This window comes from Balearica regulorum, chromosome 6 (assembly GCF_011004875.1).
Source record: "Balearica regulorum gibbericeps isolate bBalReg1 chromosome 6, bBalReg1.pri, whole genome shotgun sequence".
In the NCBI taxonomy this organism is placed as follows: Eukaryota; Metazoa; Chordata; class Aves; order Gruiformes; family Gruidae; genus Balearica; species Balearica regulorum.
In genome coordinates, this window is record NC_046189.1 from 25,087,398 (window position 1) to 25,104,082 (window position 16,685).

Genomic DNA, 16,685 nt, shown 5'->3' on the forward strand with positions numbered 1-16,685 from the left:
ATGCACTGAACAGAGATTTTGAGGAACGATACAGAGGTCTTCATGACATCCTCTTACATTTTCTGAAACTCTTGATGCTTGAGACAAAATGTCCTAAGGCATCTGGGCAAGATGTTGCTGTTGAGAAATCCATTTCCCAAATCACATGCTATTCTGCATAAACATGCATGGCAACATGCATTAGTAGAAGATCTTTATACTGTTTTCACCAAAGGCTCCTACTACCATCACAGTATCAGGAGCAAAGAGTCAGAAAACAGCAAAGTTGTGCCTGGAGTTCCCAACAGTGGGAAACCTTTTCTAATACACTTATCATAACCACTCGTTCCCAACAGTGCATTTCAATGCCTTCAGACACCAGCAACCCAAGAGCAAATAGACGAGAGCCTGCAGGCAAGTCTGGCAAGTCCAGGCTGACCCAGACCCCTTTCCCAGCAGAAATGCACGTGCAAAAGTAGTAACAAATACTCCCAAAAGGAGACCTGGTTCTTTTGTACAATATTGCACCATTTCCTACAAACTTATGGCAGATCCTTCTCGTGCTGCTAAGGAGTAGAAGGCAGCATGATGAAACACCCAGGCACTGTGGCACTTCGGCTGCCCAGAACTGCTTACTTCGGTTTACTTTGATGTTGTGGCTGTTTTTACAACAGCAATTGCCTCTGCCCAGTAGAATAACTGCACCCATTTATGTTGTTTCCAAAAGGAACATCATGCTGAGACAGCCAGAATAGGAACCACAGAGTAAATAATTATTGTAACTTCTGCCCAGCATAGCCCCCATTTCCTGAAAGGCCGAGTTTGCTTTAGTGCATCTCCTTCCATCAGCCCTTTTTTCTAAACATGAAATTCCCCAAGGAGCCTTGACTAAATACAGAAACAGATGGTGACACCAAAGAAACTGCCCTCACATCACTCCCCTCACCCCAATACCACACATTTCATTGATCAGTTGAAAGGATTAAATTGAGCAGAAAGCTTCCAAGAATTGCCAGGCAGCAAGGCTGAACTTCCATGGGAGAAGCAAGGGCAGCAAAGCAGAGCTCAGCAGAGCACTGACCCACCAGCTCCGGGGAGTCCCAGCTCCCACAGGCACCACAGACAATGGGAAAAGCCCTGCTCTCCAAGCACGAGAGTAACAACCCCTTGATTTTCAAACTGGGATACAGAAGTGCTCACCTGCATCCAGAGACAGAACAGTTTAACAAAATGACGCAAGAAGCAATCACTGATTTGATAAAAGCTAAGGAACAGCAGAGCTATGATTTTGTGTAACTGCTTTCCACCAAATAAAGCTGGCTGAATATTGACAATACAGTTAACTCGATGTCCTTATATAATGAGAATAGCTCATCCCTTCCCAATTCTTCTTTTAATTAGGAGTTTATTATGGGGGTTGTTGGAGTTTTAGAGGCTTTTGTTTGTTTAAGTGCAGCAACAACAGCAGCTACTGAAGGAAAGAATAAAGTAGTAATGAACCAGAGTTCCTGTAACATCTGAGTGACCTACCCTTGGTAAAGGAACTCTCAGAAACAAGCATCCTCATTCCAATGGCCTCAGTGACAATCCATCCATGAACTGGCCTTGCCACAAAGTGCATAGCAAAGCACAATCCTGAAAACTGATCCCATAACATGGGTTTATAATTTAAAAAATAAAGTTGCTTGCATACCAAGAGCACTGTTTCATCAGTACTGCCTCATTCTCACACCATGATGTCTTTCACCATGGACAGTAAACTCTAAGATATCATTTCTCTCTGTTCACATAACACCTGGCATTTTGGGGTCCTAGACTTGGAAATAAATAACATTTCTTGGTATCCATGACAGCAAAAAATCAATTGAAGCCACAGATTTCTTTGGCCTCCTGTGCCTTTTTTAGGGTGACTGATACCAGGAGCTCTCTTGCATTCACACGCCTGTATCTGCATCTTGACAGATGCAGTATGCCATGTCAGCAGGGAAAGGATAAGGGAGATCTGGTACGCTGTACACCAGGGATAGGGTGCAGAGGCAGACAAGCAGTGCACTGACTGCAAAACAAAGCAGCCGTGTATCAAAATAGAGTGTGTAGCTACCAGCAGGTGTACCCTCCTCATCCAGCTAGTGAAGGCAAAATATGGTCCAGAGGAGAGACGCAGAACTCTGTACCTGCAGGTGCCTTTGCCTCTCCACAACCTCCCAGCCCAGCAGGAGACACGTTCAGGGATTGACATGAGCAAGCCACTGCTCTGCAACTGTACCACACTTCAGAAACAAGTCATCATACCGTGCTCTCCTCTTTTTGCGCAGTCTGGACTACCCTTGAATCTTCACGTCTCCTCAGGACCTTCTCTTTTGTGGAAATGGCTTCTTCCCAGGTGCAAGCAAGAATGAGCTGCCCCAGCTGTACAGGATTTGAGGAGACAGGCAGCAGTGCTGCCTCTAAGGGCACTCACATGTCCCATTCCTTCTTGTGCACAAACCTGCACAACTCCCAGAAGTAACATGCTTGGCAGGGGCAACAGCCACAATGGGTGCATCTTTTTTTCCAGGAGTTATTCAGAGAGGAAAAGTGCTTTTGTTTGGAAGACACCTTCCAGTGTGTGAAACATGCACACAATTGTCCACCCTCTTCCCATTATGGGAGGTTTTTGTGATGTTTTCTTTGTGAGGGAACACAGTTCTCAGGCTCCAGATCAACCTGCAAGCACAATACTACAAGAGGCTCTTGCAGTGCCTTGGTTTGGGTAACTATCCCCAATCACTGCTGCAGCCATTCTGCAAGGGGCAGGGATGTCTCAAAAATGGACCTAGCTCCACTGTAAGTCCAAGTCAAAAATCTCTATGGGTGCTGTAAGTTTTCCAGCTATAAGTACTGCCTATATACATACCTTTGTCCTCCTGACACACCAAGTCTGTTTAATGGGTATTAGGCATCCAAACTTTGTGTTTTTCCTAGTGATGGATCCATATGCTCCTGGGCTTGAAAGCAGCATTGTGCTAAGCCAGCTCTCTTCCCAGCATCAATGGGCTTTGTGGTTGTAAGCCACACAGCAGAGATTGGGCTAGAAAGGCCCATGCAATCCAGACAGAGCCAGGATCAGGTTTCAATAAATGCACTTTTCAACAGATTGATCTAGATGATCATGAATAAGTGATAGGACAGATATAAAGAGACTTAGCTAATGGATACAAGATTGGTGGGGAGGGGGAGTCCCTGACACCCTAGACCCATATGGGAAGGAATGCAACCTTGCTGTTTTTCTGATGTCAGGCTGAAATGAAGTCATACTGCCAGTCCCTGGGTTATATCTGATCAGCAAACCCCAGACCAGCTGCTGGGAGGGAGAGGGCAGCCCAGGAGGCCACAGGTAAGGAGAGAGACAGAAGTAAGAACAGCTGAGCTGGCAGGAGCCAGCACAGAGCAGCTGAAAAGAGGGACAATACCTGCAACAGCAGCAGGGATAACAGAAACAAAAATATACTTGTAAGGCACAAGGATGACACAGTGCAGAGCTAGAAGGGTCTGGATTGCACCTGGGAAGGTCCTGTGCTCCCCACACAGTAGCCTGCTGAGCGCAGGCAGACTCTGCAAGCCCGCACAACTCGGAGCTGAGCACCAAGCAGCAGCCATGGGTCCTGCTGCTCCGGAGCTGCAGCCCAGGCTGAGCCCATGACTCAGACTAGTTCCGCCAATTAGCGGCTCCATTCCTTACTAATTAAGGAGCAAAGCCCTGTCTGCCAGCAGCTCCACAGAAGAGCGGTATCAGGAAAAGGTTTGTGCATTTTAAATCATCTAATCTAAGAGCAGTTTGTCACTTCTGGTCACTGATGTATGTGCACTGCTTCCCACCCCTCTTTCGCCTCCCCCTCCCATCTGTTCTGTTCCTCTCTCCTCCCCCAGTTTGGCTGCTGCACAGCTTCTCTTCTCCCCACTCTCCTGCACATCTCCCAACTTCAGATATCCCACAGGAAACGCCTGGTCCTCAAAGGTAATTCTCACTCCTCTCAAAAGGAGCAACTACCCACTACAGCAACCACACCAGCTCCTCACCTTGGGAGCAGAGGGAGTGAACCCCCAACTGTTTCCACATGCTTCAAGGCTGCCCTTTGCCAGAGCACGAGGTGCACAGAGAGGAAGAAGAGGAGGCAGGTGTGCATCCTTCCAGACTTCACTGCAAGCTCTCTCCAGGCCCAGTTTGAGATGAGCTGCCCCCTGCAATCCATCGAGGGTCGCTGCTCTCCTCAGGTGAAGCAACAGTTCTACAGAGATTGCAACCACCATGGAACTTCTTCTCAACCTTGAAAACACATGCCAACATTCAGTCCACAAGAGCCAGTGGAGCTGCCCAGCACCACTTCCACGCCTTCTCTACTTTCTCTTCTCTACCTAAAACTTGAATTAAAACAAGTCATTCCATAGGATACATTACTTAGAGAGCCTGGATACCTACAGATGCATATTCCTTGTCTGAACATTCCCAATACACCTCAGCAATGTCAGCTTTCCCACATCATCTCTGTAGAAACCCTGAGAAGAAGGAGACAACATCACAAATGCAAAATCCTAGCCTGGCCCCAGCAAAGCTTTCACCAACCAGTTGCTGCAAACTGAGCAAGCAAAGAGTCATCCCCATCTTTCCCTCAACTTGGACATTGCTTTGGGCCTCCTCCCTCTTGCCACCAAATATATAGTGAGACAGCTTCCTCGCAGCTCCCTCCCTCCGTCCAATTCAGCCAATGGCTTCAAGGCTGAAGCTGGGCTGATGGACAGCTGAGTGGCAATCAAGGTCCACAGAGAAGATCTCAGGGCCTCAGGAAGCCACCAGGATACAGCAGTCTATCAAAAAGATGCCAGCCCCAGCGTCCTGCCTCCAAGCAGCCACTGTGCAATGCATTTTGTAAAAATCTCAGATGAGAGCCCTGAAACAGTATTTCTTCTGCAATGTTTAGTACGCATAATTTGGGATTATGTCCGATACCTTTTTGCATCTTGCCGTGTCCTTGACTTCAGTAATTCCCTGCCATGTAGAGTTCTATCATCTACTCACACATTATATGGAAACGTACACTTTTTAATCAGTCTCATCTCTGTGAAGCAGAAAATCTCTTTTTCTCACAGTCAGAGGGGGAGGAACAGAGGAATCCAATCCACCTTCTCTGTCTCATCCATTATTTTCTGCTCTTTTGCCATGTCTCCCCCTATTTGTCATTTCACTAATAAAGTATTCTCAGGGTTTTTAAACTCTTCACATGAGAAATTTTCCTGGTGTTTGATCGTCCTCAACGTCCTTCCCTCAAACACCACACAGAAAGCAAGTGGAATGTCTCTGAGCTGGGATGCACTGTCAGCCAGTCTGAAATAAGAGTGAACACGGGGAAAAAGGGGGAAACAGCCCACGCAAGTAAGGAGTTGGGGAACAGTAAAGACCATAGAGTCCATATTTCGCTATTTTCTCTTCTAAAATCATTGGAGACAAAGACATGTGCTAGCAGCAGCATCCAACTGCTAGATGGGGATGATTGATAGCATTGTGAATAATGATGGAGACACGCAGAAGTTTTTAATAAACATCACTGGAAAGTACCCCTCTTGCATCACAATGAGATGCTGAAGTGCTTTCCCATATATTAGTAAATGGAAAGGATGTAAAGCATCTTTAAAAATCAACAGGTCGAAGAGTTCCCAGAGATCTGTTCAATAAAGTTTCTCACCAGCTGATACTCATTTTTGATAAGCCTGGTAATGCTGAGGAAATTCCAAGAGACTGGAAGGGTCAGAGCCTAAATGAGGGTGATAGCAGGATTATCCCAAGTAACTGTGGGTTGTTAGTCTGACAACCCCAGGAAAAATACAGTTTTGCCTTCAGCTTTTCCAACTTAAAGATACTCTAGTTTTAATCATTATCCAGTGCCAGCCAACGTGTGGAAAGAAGTCTAGTCAAAAAGATTTCTTTGTGCTTTGATTAGCATCCAAGCATAGGAGATAAACAGGATAGTAATAGACTCTCATGGCATTATTCATGTAGAACACAGTATTCTGATAAAACTCAGTCCTTGAGGAGCAAACAGCTGCAAAGGGATCTCAAAACAGTTGTTATGAATGGGGAAAATCATGACTAATTGAGGGAGTTTCTAACAAAACTCTGCAGAGACTTGGTCCATAGTATTCTGTATTCTTATCAAGGACCTAAAATCAAATGTCGTGCTGACAGTACTGGCAGATGCCAACATCTGGTAGATCAGTAAGTACCCACAAGGATGCGACCATCAGAGCAGCGTGGATTCCACAGTCCTCTTGTTTGAACAAAACGGGATTAAAATACAGCCAAACTGAAAGGTCAGCTTCAGAGGAGAAGGAATGCAAGGAGCACTTCAAAGGGAAGAATGTCTTCTGGAAAGTCACAGACCCAAAGAGGATTGCAAATTGCTGAACAGAAACTTCCGGGACATTTGGTTGCAACAAGAGACGATGCATGTCTGGGATATATAAACAGGAGTAAGGAAGTTTACTGCTTACTTATGCTTCAAGGTGTGAGAAAGAAGTCTTCCAGAGAAAATCTAAAAAACTCCATCATTTTTGCTATTCAGAAGGTTCCCTTGTAATGCAAAAGTACTTGCGAAAATGTTAATGTCATTATGTAGATTTGCCAGAGCTAGGGCTGCGCTATCTAGCCTAGACACTGATAGCATGGGGATCACAGCAGCATGTGGCCCAGCGTGGGCTGCAAACCTCACCTCGGTCCTCGCATACTCAACTAACTACACCCTGCTGAGAGGACACGGCTGCCAGCAGTACTGAGACCACTGCTCTGCTACCTGCTGTCTCACCTTTGTCAGCAACTCGTTGCCAGAGAATAAGTTCTTGCAGACAGAGAAGTTATTTGGGACGAAACAACTCTCATGAAGCAGAGGAAAAGTAGGACCCAAGAATGGATGGATCTGCCAGACACTTTAGAAATGAAGCAGGATTTATTTTAAAACAAGGTTGTGTAACCACTTGAAGAAACTGCAAAAAGCGAGGGATCCTACAGAAATAAGAAGCCTTTCCAGAAAGTGTGATTCAGCCAAATCTTAATCATTGGCTCAAGACGGAGGTAGCAGGAATAAATACACAGACCTGGTCCTAACCTGAATTTCCCCCCCTTCTCATCAAATATGCTGATCACTGTAACTGCAAGACCCTGCCACTGGTTCAGTTATTACGATAATTATTGCGTTTATAATGACAGGACCCGAGTCCCTGGATGCTGTGCCAAGCGGTGCATGGCAGACAGGCCCACTGTAGGTGTTTTTCCTGGGACTCGGCTCTACAGCACTGCTGAACTGTGTGCAATCTCGGATGGAAACGAGGAGGAAGAACCACAGAGCTTAGGGTAACTGGAGGATAACCAGGAAACCTAGACTTGCAGAAGTTTCAGTCTTAATGATCGCATTTAAATAGCTCACACATTGTCCTTAAAGCAAAATGGGAAATAAGAAATTGCGAAACATTTGTGATTATTATGTTAAAAAAAAAGTGAAGCACGAAGTGAAACCAGAGCAATATGAGGTGGTTTTGGAGGCAGCAATGGGGCAGCTGCAGGCTGGCTTGGGGAGACCTGGCTTCCCTTCACGTGGGGGCTCCCACCCAGCGCCTGCACCAGCCCACCCTCGTGCCGCTGATAGGATCTGACAAGGTCGCAGCTCACGCAGCCTGGCTCCAGACAAATGCCCTAAGGACGGAGCTAACAGGACTCCCTCTCTTCTGCCAGACACTTCTTCATGTCACCTTTGGCACAAGAGCTTTCTTGTTCACAATTGCTGCTCCAGAACAGGGCAGCCGAGCCCTTTTGCCCTACATCTGCCTCCGATCACCTGAACGGTTTTGGGCAGATGCAGCTGGGATGGAGGACTCTGCAAGTAGAAACATCCATGCTACACTAGCCCCATGGATATCTTCAAGGACAGTGGTACTTCTCTTTAGCTGAACTGCACGGACTAATTAACCAGAGAGGGGTGGCTCGGTTTTATATTGACTCAGAGAGCTTTACATACACAGCATGGATGTAATAGTCAGCATTTCCCTGTCTCTTCCTAATCTCTCCAGATCCTCTTTTCTAAGAGGTCACAATATTCTCAGTAAACTAAGGGGAGGTCGTCAAGGAAAGACAGCAAAGCACATGTTCCTCAGGGGACGAGAGAGGCTTGGTGGGAATGCTCCTTCATGGAGCAGTCCCACTGCTGATGAAGACAATGCTCTATCTACTATTTCTTTCCAAGATGGCATTTTCCTAAGCCAAGGGTTGTTAACACACAGGCACTCAGCTCACTGTTATCTGGAAAGACAGCACATCACTCATGGTCAGCGTCATCCAAGTCAGCTGAACCATTTCCCTCGTCTCAGACAAATGCCTCTGGAAGGATTCTTCAGGACATCCGGCCACACTCCTCTCTCACAGGAACTCCACCTTCTCCCAACTGCAGGGAGCATGGGGAAGGCAAACCAGGCTGTTGAGAAACCTAATCCAGGATGCCACGTACGAGCCCTCCCCACCCAGCACAAGCTAGGCTCCCTGAGGACACCCAGCACAAGCTGAGGCTCCCTTAACAATGCAGCCAGGCAGCTTCCACCGAGAGCTCAAAGCTGGTGAGAATCACGTGTCGTGTGCAACCAAAAATCAGACCTGTCATGTACCTGCTGCACCCATGAATAAGGCAGGCTCCACACTGCAAAGATGCATTTGCAGACAAATCCCTTCAGCTCTTCTCCTTACCCACATACTCTGCGAATGCTTACGCACATGAGTTTACACCAGGAGTAAGGAGCCATCAGATGCCTGGAGAACAGTGTGTACAGCTGAGCATCACGTGGCCAGCAAAGGGCCCTACTCTGCAGACCAGCTGATGGCTTTGTGGAGCAGACACTTCCCAGTTGCATCAAGCAGTCAGCACACCGGCGCAGCAGCCAGGGCAAAGCTGCCAGGGCAAAAGAAACCTGGCAGAGCTGCTTGCTCTCTGCCATGATGCCTCAGTTTGGGGCCAAGAGAGCAGCTCATATGGATGCGTGGTGCCATCTCAGGCAGCCCTTGTACTCCTCCAAGGACTTGACCCTGAGACTCCCCACTGGTCTGCGTATGTCCCTGGTGGAAGTGGCTCCTCTCCCCACCTCCACGGCAGATGCCCCAGGGCACAAAGAAGAGACAGGCTGTAGCCAGGGGAGGATGGACGACAGTATGTGAAGACCAGGCCAGCTGTAGGGAAGACAGCTCAGACCTCCACAGCTGCGCTGGACATGAGCACAGGACCCCCCTGCCTTCCTCTTCCCATGTCAGAAAGCTTAAGGACTTTGGGGGATTTGTTTTACAACAGAGATGAAAAGTGTTGCGTTTCACCAAAAGAGCAATGAGAAAAACCGTTTAACGCTTCAAATGCCAGCATTTCTAGGCCAGTGGCACATGAGCAGAAGGAAAACGGCATCTTGTGACTCCACTGGATGATGCTGCTCAGTGCAGGCTGACCGTGGGGCTGTGCTGGCTGGTCACTCCAACTGGAGAGCAGAGAGGGACAGGATGGGAGAAGTGTCTCCTTTAACCCTGGCCATGACATTCCTGCTCCTTGGGGGGAATTGGAGAGCGAGTCACATCCTCTGTGTCACCCTACATCCTGCCCACACTCCAGACACGCAGGGAAACCATAATCTGTCACCATGCCACAGCCCTGGCCTCCAGGGCCCCTCCTCCCAGTCTGGGCACAGGACTCGCTGCAGCAGCCAAGAAAGGAGACGGCAGAGCGCACAAACCATCACAGCTCCTCTACTCATACCCGACTGGAGCAAAGGCGTCATCCGTCACAGCTCTGAGCCACGCTGCACAGCAGATCTCAGACGGCAGAGGCACACATCTTCATGCATTACCACTTGCTGAGGACGAAGGTTTTCTAATCTGGCCTGCTTGGGACGCTGCAGGGGAAGAGTGGTGGCAGCACACAACCCGCCAGCTCACCATCCCCGGGGTCAGCAGTCAGAGGAGGGCATGGCACGGCACATGGGAAGCCCTTCAGCAGTGTCAAGCTGGCACAACCAGCCAAAACTGTTCCCCCCTTGGCAGATCCAGGATGATAAGTAGGTTGAAGCGAGCACTAAGCCACTTATCATAGCATAGATAAACTTCAAAGAATAGGAACTCCTTTGGTCTCCAGCATGCCGAGGGAGGAACCAGGGAAACTGGGAAGACCCACGGCATCCCTACCTAACCCCAGACATTGACCACATTGCTGAGTGTGGTATCTAAATACTGCAAGCACAGCATGGAGCCTGCTAAGGCAAGGCCAACAACACGCGGGAGTTTAAGCTATTCATTGTAAGGGATGACATGCATCCCCTGGGACAAGCTTGGCTTCTGCTGCAGCAGAAAGAGGTGGAGCAACTCCCTTCTGCTCAGGCATTGCCCTCCCACCAAGAACCCCCCATGGAGAAGGAGGAAGAGTGGCCGGGGTGCAGCAAATGCCAAACATTCCCGCTCCGGGGAAGCCACGTTCCCTCTCTCCCACCCCCACTGCCTTTCCTGCAAAGCAAAGCTTGATGCTTTCCCACACACGCTCGCCCCAGTTCTCCAGCCTTGGCCACCTTGCTTCACCAAGGTTTACACCCGTGATTTACAAGAGACATAAGACTCCTAGAGAGTCTACGACTTCAGGACTGCCCCTCAGCCCTTCTCTGGAAATCCCTGTTTCTCCAGATAATGGCAGAATCACACCTGGACAAGCGGAGCTGGACAAAACAAGCAGTTCTCTCCGGGGTGCTTCTTGCTGAGACACACACCTCTGGGCATCCCCTCTCCAGCCTCCCATTCCCATTGGGTGCTTCAGGTTCCTTGGTGGCTACTCCTGTTGCAAGAGGCCAGGAGGTTCCTTGTGACAGAGGGGTGGGCATAAAGGCTCTGGTGAAATGGCCCTTTCGGAAACCCTGGCCTCCATCTGATTAGATACAGGCAGCCCAGGCCTCCAGGAGCAGCAGGTTAATCAGTTAATGGCCGAAAGGATCCTGGGTGATGTGCTGCGCATGCCGCGGGGCAGCCCCAGCCGCGCAGCCCCCGGGGCAGCCACTCCTTCCTCGCTGGGGCCAGATCTGGGAAAACATCTGTTCTGATAAAGAAAGCGCTTCACCAGGGAGGGGGCAGCCCCAGCCCGCCAGCTGCTCGAGCCCACCGAACACAGGCTGCTCTTGTGGGGGGGCTGCCAGTTCCCCCACCGCACCCAGGATACGGCAAGGGCCAGACACTGGGTTTAATGGCCTGGAAACCAATCGGGGGTTGGAAGGGGGAAATGTCTGATGCCCCTGGCCCCAAACATGAGACTTTCAGAGCACAGGCACAGACTTCAGGATGGCCCTGTCATCCCACAGTGCCTGCCGTGCCCATTGCCAAGTGCCATGGGCACCCGCTGTCGCCCATGGGGCCAGCAAGGGCTGCCCCCGCCTTGCACCAAAGGCAGCATCAGGCTGGGCTGGAAACCTGTGTATGCTCGGGTGAGGAAAGAGGCAGAGAGAATTTCGGGGTGTCTGGGGTGTGTACAGCACCAGGCCACGTGCATTAAGGCTGCACATCACTTCCCGCCCTGCCCCACACGGCTGTTGTAAACCCCCAGGGAAAGGGGGCTGCAGGCAGGCGCGGGGCCAGAGCCCACATCTAACAGGTACGAGCCTGGCTCCGGAGGAGCCCGTTCTGCCCGCCAGCTTGAAGGTGACTGGGCAGAGGCACCGAGGAGGCAGAGTACCGAGGCAAACGCTCCCTTCCCGCTGCATGCTTCCCGGCTCCTCACCGGCTCGGCCCTGGCCCGGTGCCACGTACGGCGAGCCGAGCCGTGACATGCAGGCACAGGCAGGAGCAGGCTCCGGACCCTTAAGTCGCTCCAGGGGCTTAAAGCAGCATGCGAGCCGTCTCTGGGCAGCCATGACTATCATGCGACAAATCCTCTCCGCCTGCAAGCAGCCCTCAGCCTGAATTGCTGGAACCGCACATCACTCGGGCTCTGGCTCCCATAACCCGTTCAGCTCCTCACAAGGGCTGGCCGGTGTCGCGCTGGGCCTGGGGAGCGCTCGGGGACAAAACCCGCCGCGTCTCAGCGCTCAAGAAAAAGTGCAACCGGGACCGCCCAGGCGAGGGGGCAGCGGGGGCGCGGCGAGCCCCGCGGGGAGCGCAGCATCCCGCCGCTCAAGGGGCGCACCCGGCCCGGGGCACCGCCCGGCGGCCCCGAGAGTGGGCACGGCACCCCAATGCTCGTCCCACCCCGGGATCTGACCCTGCCGGCCGGCCTCCGCCCGACTCCCCCCGCCTCCCCCAGCCCCCGGGCAGGGGCGAGCAGGCGGGCGGGCAGCCCCGCAGCCCCCGTCCGCCGCCGCCGCGCCCCCGTCCGCCGCCGCTGCCCACCTGGCGGAGAGAGGCGTCCATCAGCGGTCTCGCCGCGCACGGAGCGCTGCCGGCCGGCTCTCAGCGCCGCATCGCCGCGGCCGGGCAGGCACGACTCGCCGGCCCCGCGCCGCCCTGGCTCCGCCTCGCCGGCCGCGGGCAGCGGGGAGCGGCCGGGCCGCCCCGCTCCGCTCCGCCCCGCTCCGCCCCGCTCCGCCCCGGGGCGCGGGGAGCGCGGCCGCTGAGCCCGTGCGGCTGTGGCGGGGCTGGCCGGCTTGGCGTGTGCTTGAGCGTTTAGGGGCGGGGGAGCTGGTCACTCTGGCTGGGAAGGAGCCGGCATCTCGAGAGGGGGATGCTGGAAGGGGTTTGGGGTGCGGGAGTCGCGGCTGAGCCCGAACAGCCGGTGCCACGCACGGACATGCAGCGGGGAAGAGGGACCGCCTCCGTGGTACAGCCACAGCAGCCAAGTGCGGGCTGTGGAAGGACAACTGATGTTGTCTGGAATAGCAAGCAGTTTGGGTTTGGGGTCGCATCAGCAGGTCATCATAGCACGATACAGTGAGAGATAATGTTAGTAGGAATCCTGAGAGTGCTTCAGAATTCTGTCTCTGAGATCTGGAACAGCTGGCATAGAGCAAGAGGCTGGGTGAAGTTTGTCAAAAAAGTGTGGCCACATCATAGTTCCCGAGTGCCTACACTGGAAGGTGTTTCCTGCAGGAGTAAGAAATTATTTGTTTATTCTGAAAGAAAGGAGATCTAACGGAGGAGGAGGGACACACAAAAGTTTTTTGGATTTGTTATTTTTGTGAATAGTGTACTTTTTTAACTACTTAAAACACAGGGTTCTGAGGGAGATGGCAGTATCTTGTCCAACCTCTGCCACACGACAGAGTCATACCTAGGCTACTGTCTAACCTGCAATGACCACCCCACCAGCCTCTTCCACCTTCACTATCTGGACCTTTCAGTAAGGTTTCCTAACACGTGAGTTACTGTCAGTGTGTCCTTGTGTTTTGATACCAAGTCACTGAGAGCCACCCTGGACATGACTATCCAAGCCCTTTTGTACTTGCATTGGATTAGTTTAATCTACACCACTTTCCCTGTCTTATGAAAACATCATGCAAGACGGCGCCCGAAGACTAACTACAGTCCTTATCTCCCATCTAATACTTCTATCCGCAAGGCCAATTACCCGGTTAGCAAAGGGGATTAAATCAACTCAACACTGGTTTGTCCTTGACGGTCCGTTCTGCAGCCACGCGTTTGTCATCAGGCTGTTTCTGCCACAGCCAGCTTTCTCCCCATGGGAGGACAGTTCCTGTTCCTCTACTGCTCCTTCTGCAGACCATTTTGGCTGTCCAGCTTCTCCCTTCTGGGTGATCACCAGGGGACTGTGGACGTCCTCACAGCCACGGGAAAGCTGAGGAGCAGACTTCTCCTTTATCGCTTATGCCTGCCTGCCAAGGGTCTCTAGCGGCAGGCATCTCCAGCACCAGATATGTCCTCCTGGATTTCTCCAGTGGAGAAACTTTGGCCATGGTTCCTGTCATCCAGGGCTGGGTTGCCCGTCAAGGCGCGACCCTCACAGCTGCATGTCAAGGGAGATCTGACAACGAAGTGGCAAGCGAGCAGTGAACCTATTCCCAGCAAACACACCAAGAGACCTCAGTGCACTCATCATAAACTTGGGGACTTAACCTTGTTTTGCAGGGTCCTTGTAAGCTGCCTGTCCCTTTCCTGTTCGTCAGCTCCCAGACACACATCGTGGAAGAAATTTCGACACACGCCATGAAAAAAATTTCTAAGCCACACCTGCTGCAGTTTTCAGCACGGTGACAGTGGTGCAGCACACGTATTGCTGGCTGTAAGGGAGCAGTCGCTGTTCCAGCCTGACAGATGTCCCTGCAGCTCACAGCCAGGGGTCTAGCAGGGCTTGGAAAGGCCAGGGCGAGGTAAGGAAACAGCCTTTCAAAAGGCAAGTTTTTTTAGTATTAAGACTACTGTCAAGTGACACCTTCTAGGAGGGAAGAAGGGGCTTGACCCAGTCCTCAGAACAAAGTAGCTTTCCAAACCATCCAGGCAATAAACATTGGATTCCCCAAACACAGCAGCAATGACTGAAGCTGTCAGCCCTGTGCTCCATCTGCCTGGTAGGAAAGGTAGCAAGAATCGTGATAAGAAACTTATGCCTGATATTTGCTCCTTTCTGTTGCAGGATTAAATTGTTAGTCCTACATTGATCTAGCTGGAACTGGGGATGGCTGAACTATCTCCTAAATCTCTTTAGGTGCTGCTCGCTGGGAAGGGGTGGCTGCCACAGTCTGCTGCTTCACAGAGCTCCAATAAGCAGGCGAGTGCTGACTTGCCATTGCAAGCCGCCCGGATGCTGCCACCACCATGTGTCTGGTACCTCAGCTCTGCCACCCTGGCAGCTCCAGGGCTGGCTGCCACATCAGCAATGCAATGAACACAAAGCAGTCAACGAGGGCTGGGATGGGCCCCTCTGCGCAGGACGAGCCCAGGACCCCTCTCCAGCCCATCAGCCCCCATCCCTGCCTTGGGGCGGCTTCCTGCCCGGAGCCTGGCACGGTGGCAGCCCTCCTGCCAGCCCAGCTGCAGATGGCACAGAAGCCAGGGTGCCACAGCTATTCTCCTCTCTGCTTGTCAGCAGAGAGCCAGGCTCTGGCAGAGGAGAGCAGGCCGCGCGGGTGCCGGTGGGTCTGGGCGATGAGTTATTCCTGCATCCGTGAAAGGAGCAGCCCTCCAGTGCTGCAGGCAGCACAGCCCCGCACCCAGCCGTGGCAGCAGTGGCAGACAGTGAGTCAGCTTCCTGCTGGGCTTTCCACACCGAGGGAAGGTCGGTGGAGGACTGGCAGGAACAAGCTGAGGCAGGAATTCCTCCTGGAAAGCAGACAATATCCCAATTTCCTCCTCTGCCACGGGTCTGGCACACGGCTGGGAGGCAGGCAGGCTGGCGTGCCCCTGCCGCGGGCAGTGAGCGTCTGCCAGCCTTGCTCTCCCATCGCCTGCGAGGGAACAAACTGTGACACCTCGGCCGCGGGTGCCACCTTCCCGCTGGCTTCTTGGAGCCATGCTCGTAGGGTGGGGAACTGATCTCCTCTGCCGTCATCCCCGGGATGATCTCACTCTGGAGAGCGGCGGCAGAGGCAGGATACGTTGCGCAGGGGGACCCAGCCAGGGGCGTGGGGAGGGACGGACATGGGAGGAGGACACCCACGCTCTGCCATGCATCACCACCATCGCAACCCCCACTGGCAGGCCCTGCTGCTTTTTCAGGGCCACCAAATCCCCCCCTTGCCCAAAGTACAGGGCAGCCAAGAGAGAATTCTCCAAAGGGGGAGAATTACTGAGAAGTAGTGGCCAAAAATCGTGTGTCCCCTTGCAGGAGTGGCCTGACCCTGGCAGAGCACCAGACACCAAGGTGCTCTCCTTACACAGACCATATGCACGTGAGGGGAAGGGGACACACAGCAGGACACACTGTCCCTGCAGCCCTGGCCCCCTCCCCACTTCAGTTTCACAGTTGCTTGAAAGTGGCTAAAAAAAGGCCAGCTCCTCCCTTCTCCCATTCCCAGCCTGCAGGGAGCTCGGCCACAGCTCAGGCCGGGGCAGGGTCTGACCAGGCCAGCTGAGGGCTCAGACTGCCCCAACTCAGGGTGAAGCTGTGGATGTCCCCTCCCACCCTGCTGCTCGCAAGCCAGCCCCATCCCTGCAAGGTGAGGATGGCGGCGAGCAAAGCCGTGCCGAAGCTCTCCCTGCCTGGGGCTGCTCTGGGGCACTGCAGCAGGAATTAGCCGAGGCTCCTTGGGGACACGATCATATTTGTACCAGATGTGTCCCTGCTGCAGAGGAATGTGATTAAGGCCGCCTGGTGACGCTTTCACAGGGTCACACCAAGCACTGTGGCACCTGCTCCCCTCGAGAGTGGGAATGTGAGGGGCAACCCTCCTTGCAAGGGGGAACAAGATGGGGTGGGGAAGTGTTTATGTGTCCTCGGCACCCCACTGGCCCCCATCTCACTTCAGGCAGCAGCAGCAGCGAGCCCGTCTCACCGCAGTGCAGAGTGTTGCCTTTGCACGCTACAGAGCTCAGGCTAAGGGCGGCTGCAGCCCTGCTTAGTCTGACCACAGCGGGAGAAGGTTTTTACCCCAGCCAGGCACAGGAATGCCCTCCAGGGCTGCCCTTTCTCCACAGGTCAGGAAAACAGGATGTCATCTTCATTTTCGGCCTGAGCACAAGAGCAGAGGGCTGGAGCAGATCGGCACAGAGGACAGATGCTGGGAAGGTCCAC

General features: G+C 52.5%; 1 protein-coding gene across 4 annotated transcripts in view; it reads right to left on the bottom strand.

The window, feature by feature from the left end:
• LOC104633459 (unconventional myosin-X-like) overlaps positions 1-12,543 on the bottom strand; it is a 97,305-nt gene extending 84,762 nt beyond the window's left edge. For 2 of the 4 annotated variants that reach the window (XM_075756854.1, XM_075756851.1), the window contains exon 1: positions 12,392-12,543. In XM_075756854.1, coding sequence (XP_075612969.1) covers positions 12,392-12,412 — 21 coding nt within the window. In that variant the 5' untranslated portion in view covers positions 12,413-12,543. The remainder of the gene's footprint in view (positions 1-12,391) is intronic. The other 2 variants (XM_075756852.1, XM_075756855.1) reach the window with 2 other exon arrangements.
• Between the last annotated feature and the right edge of the window lie 4,142 nt (positions 12,544-16,685).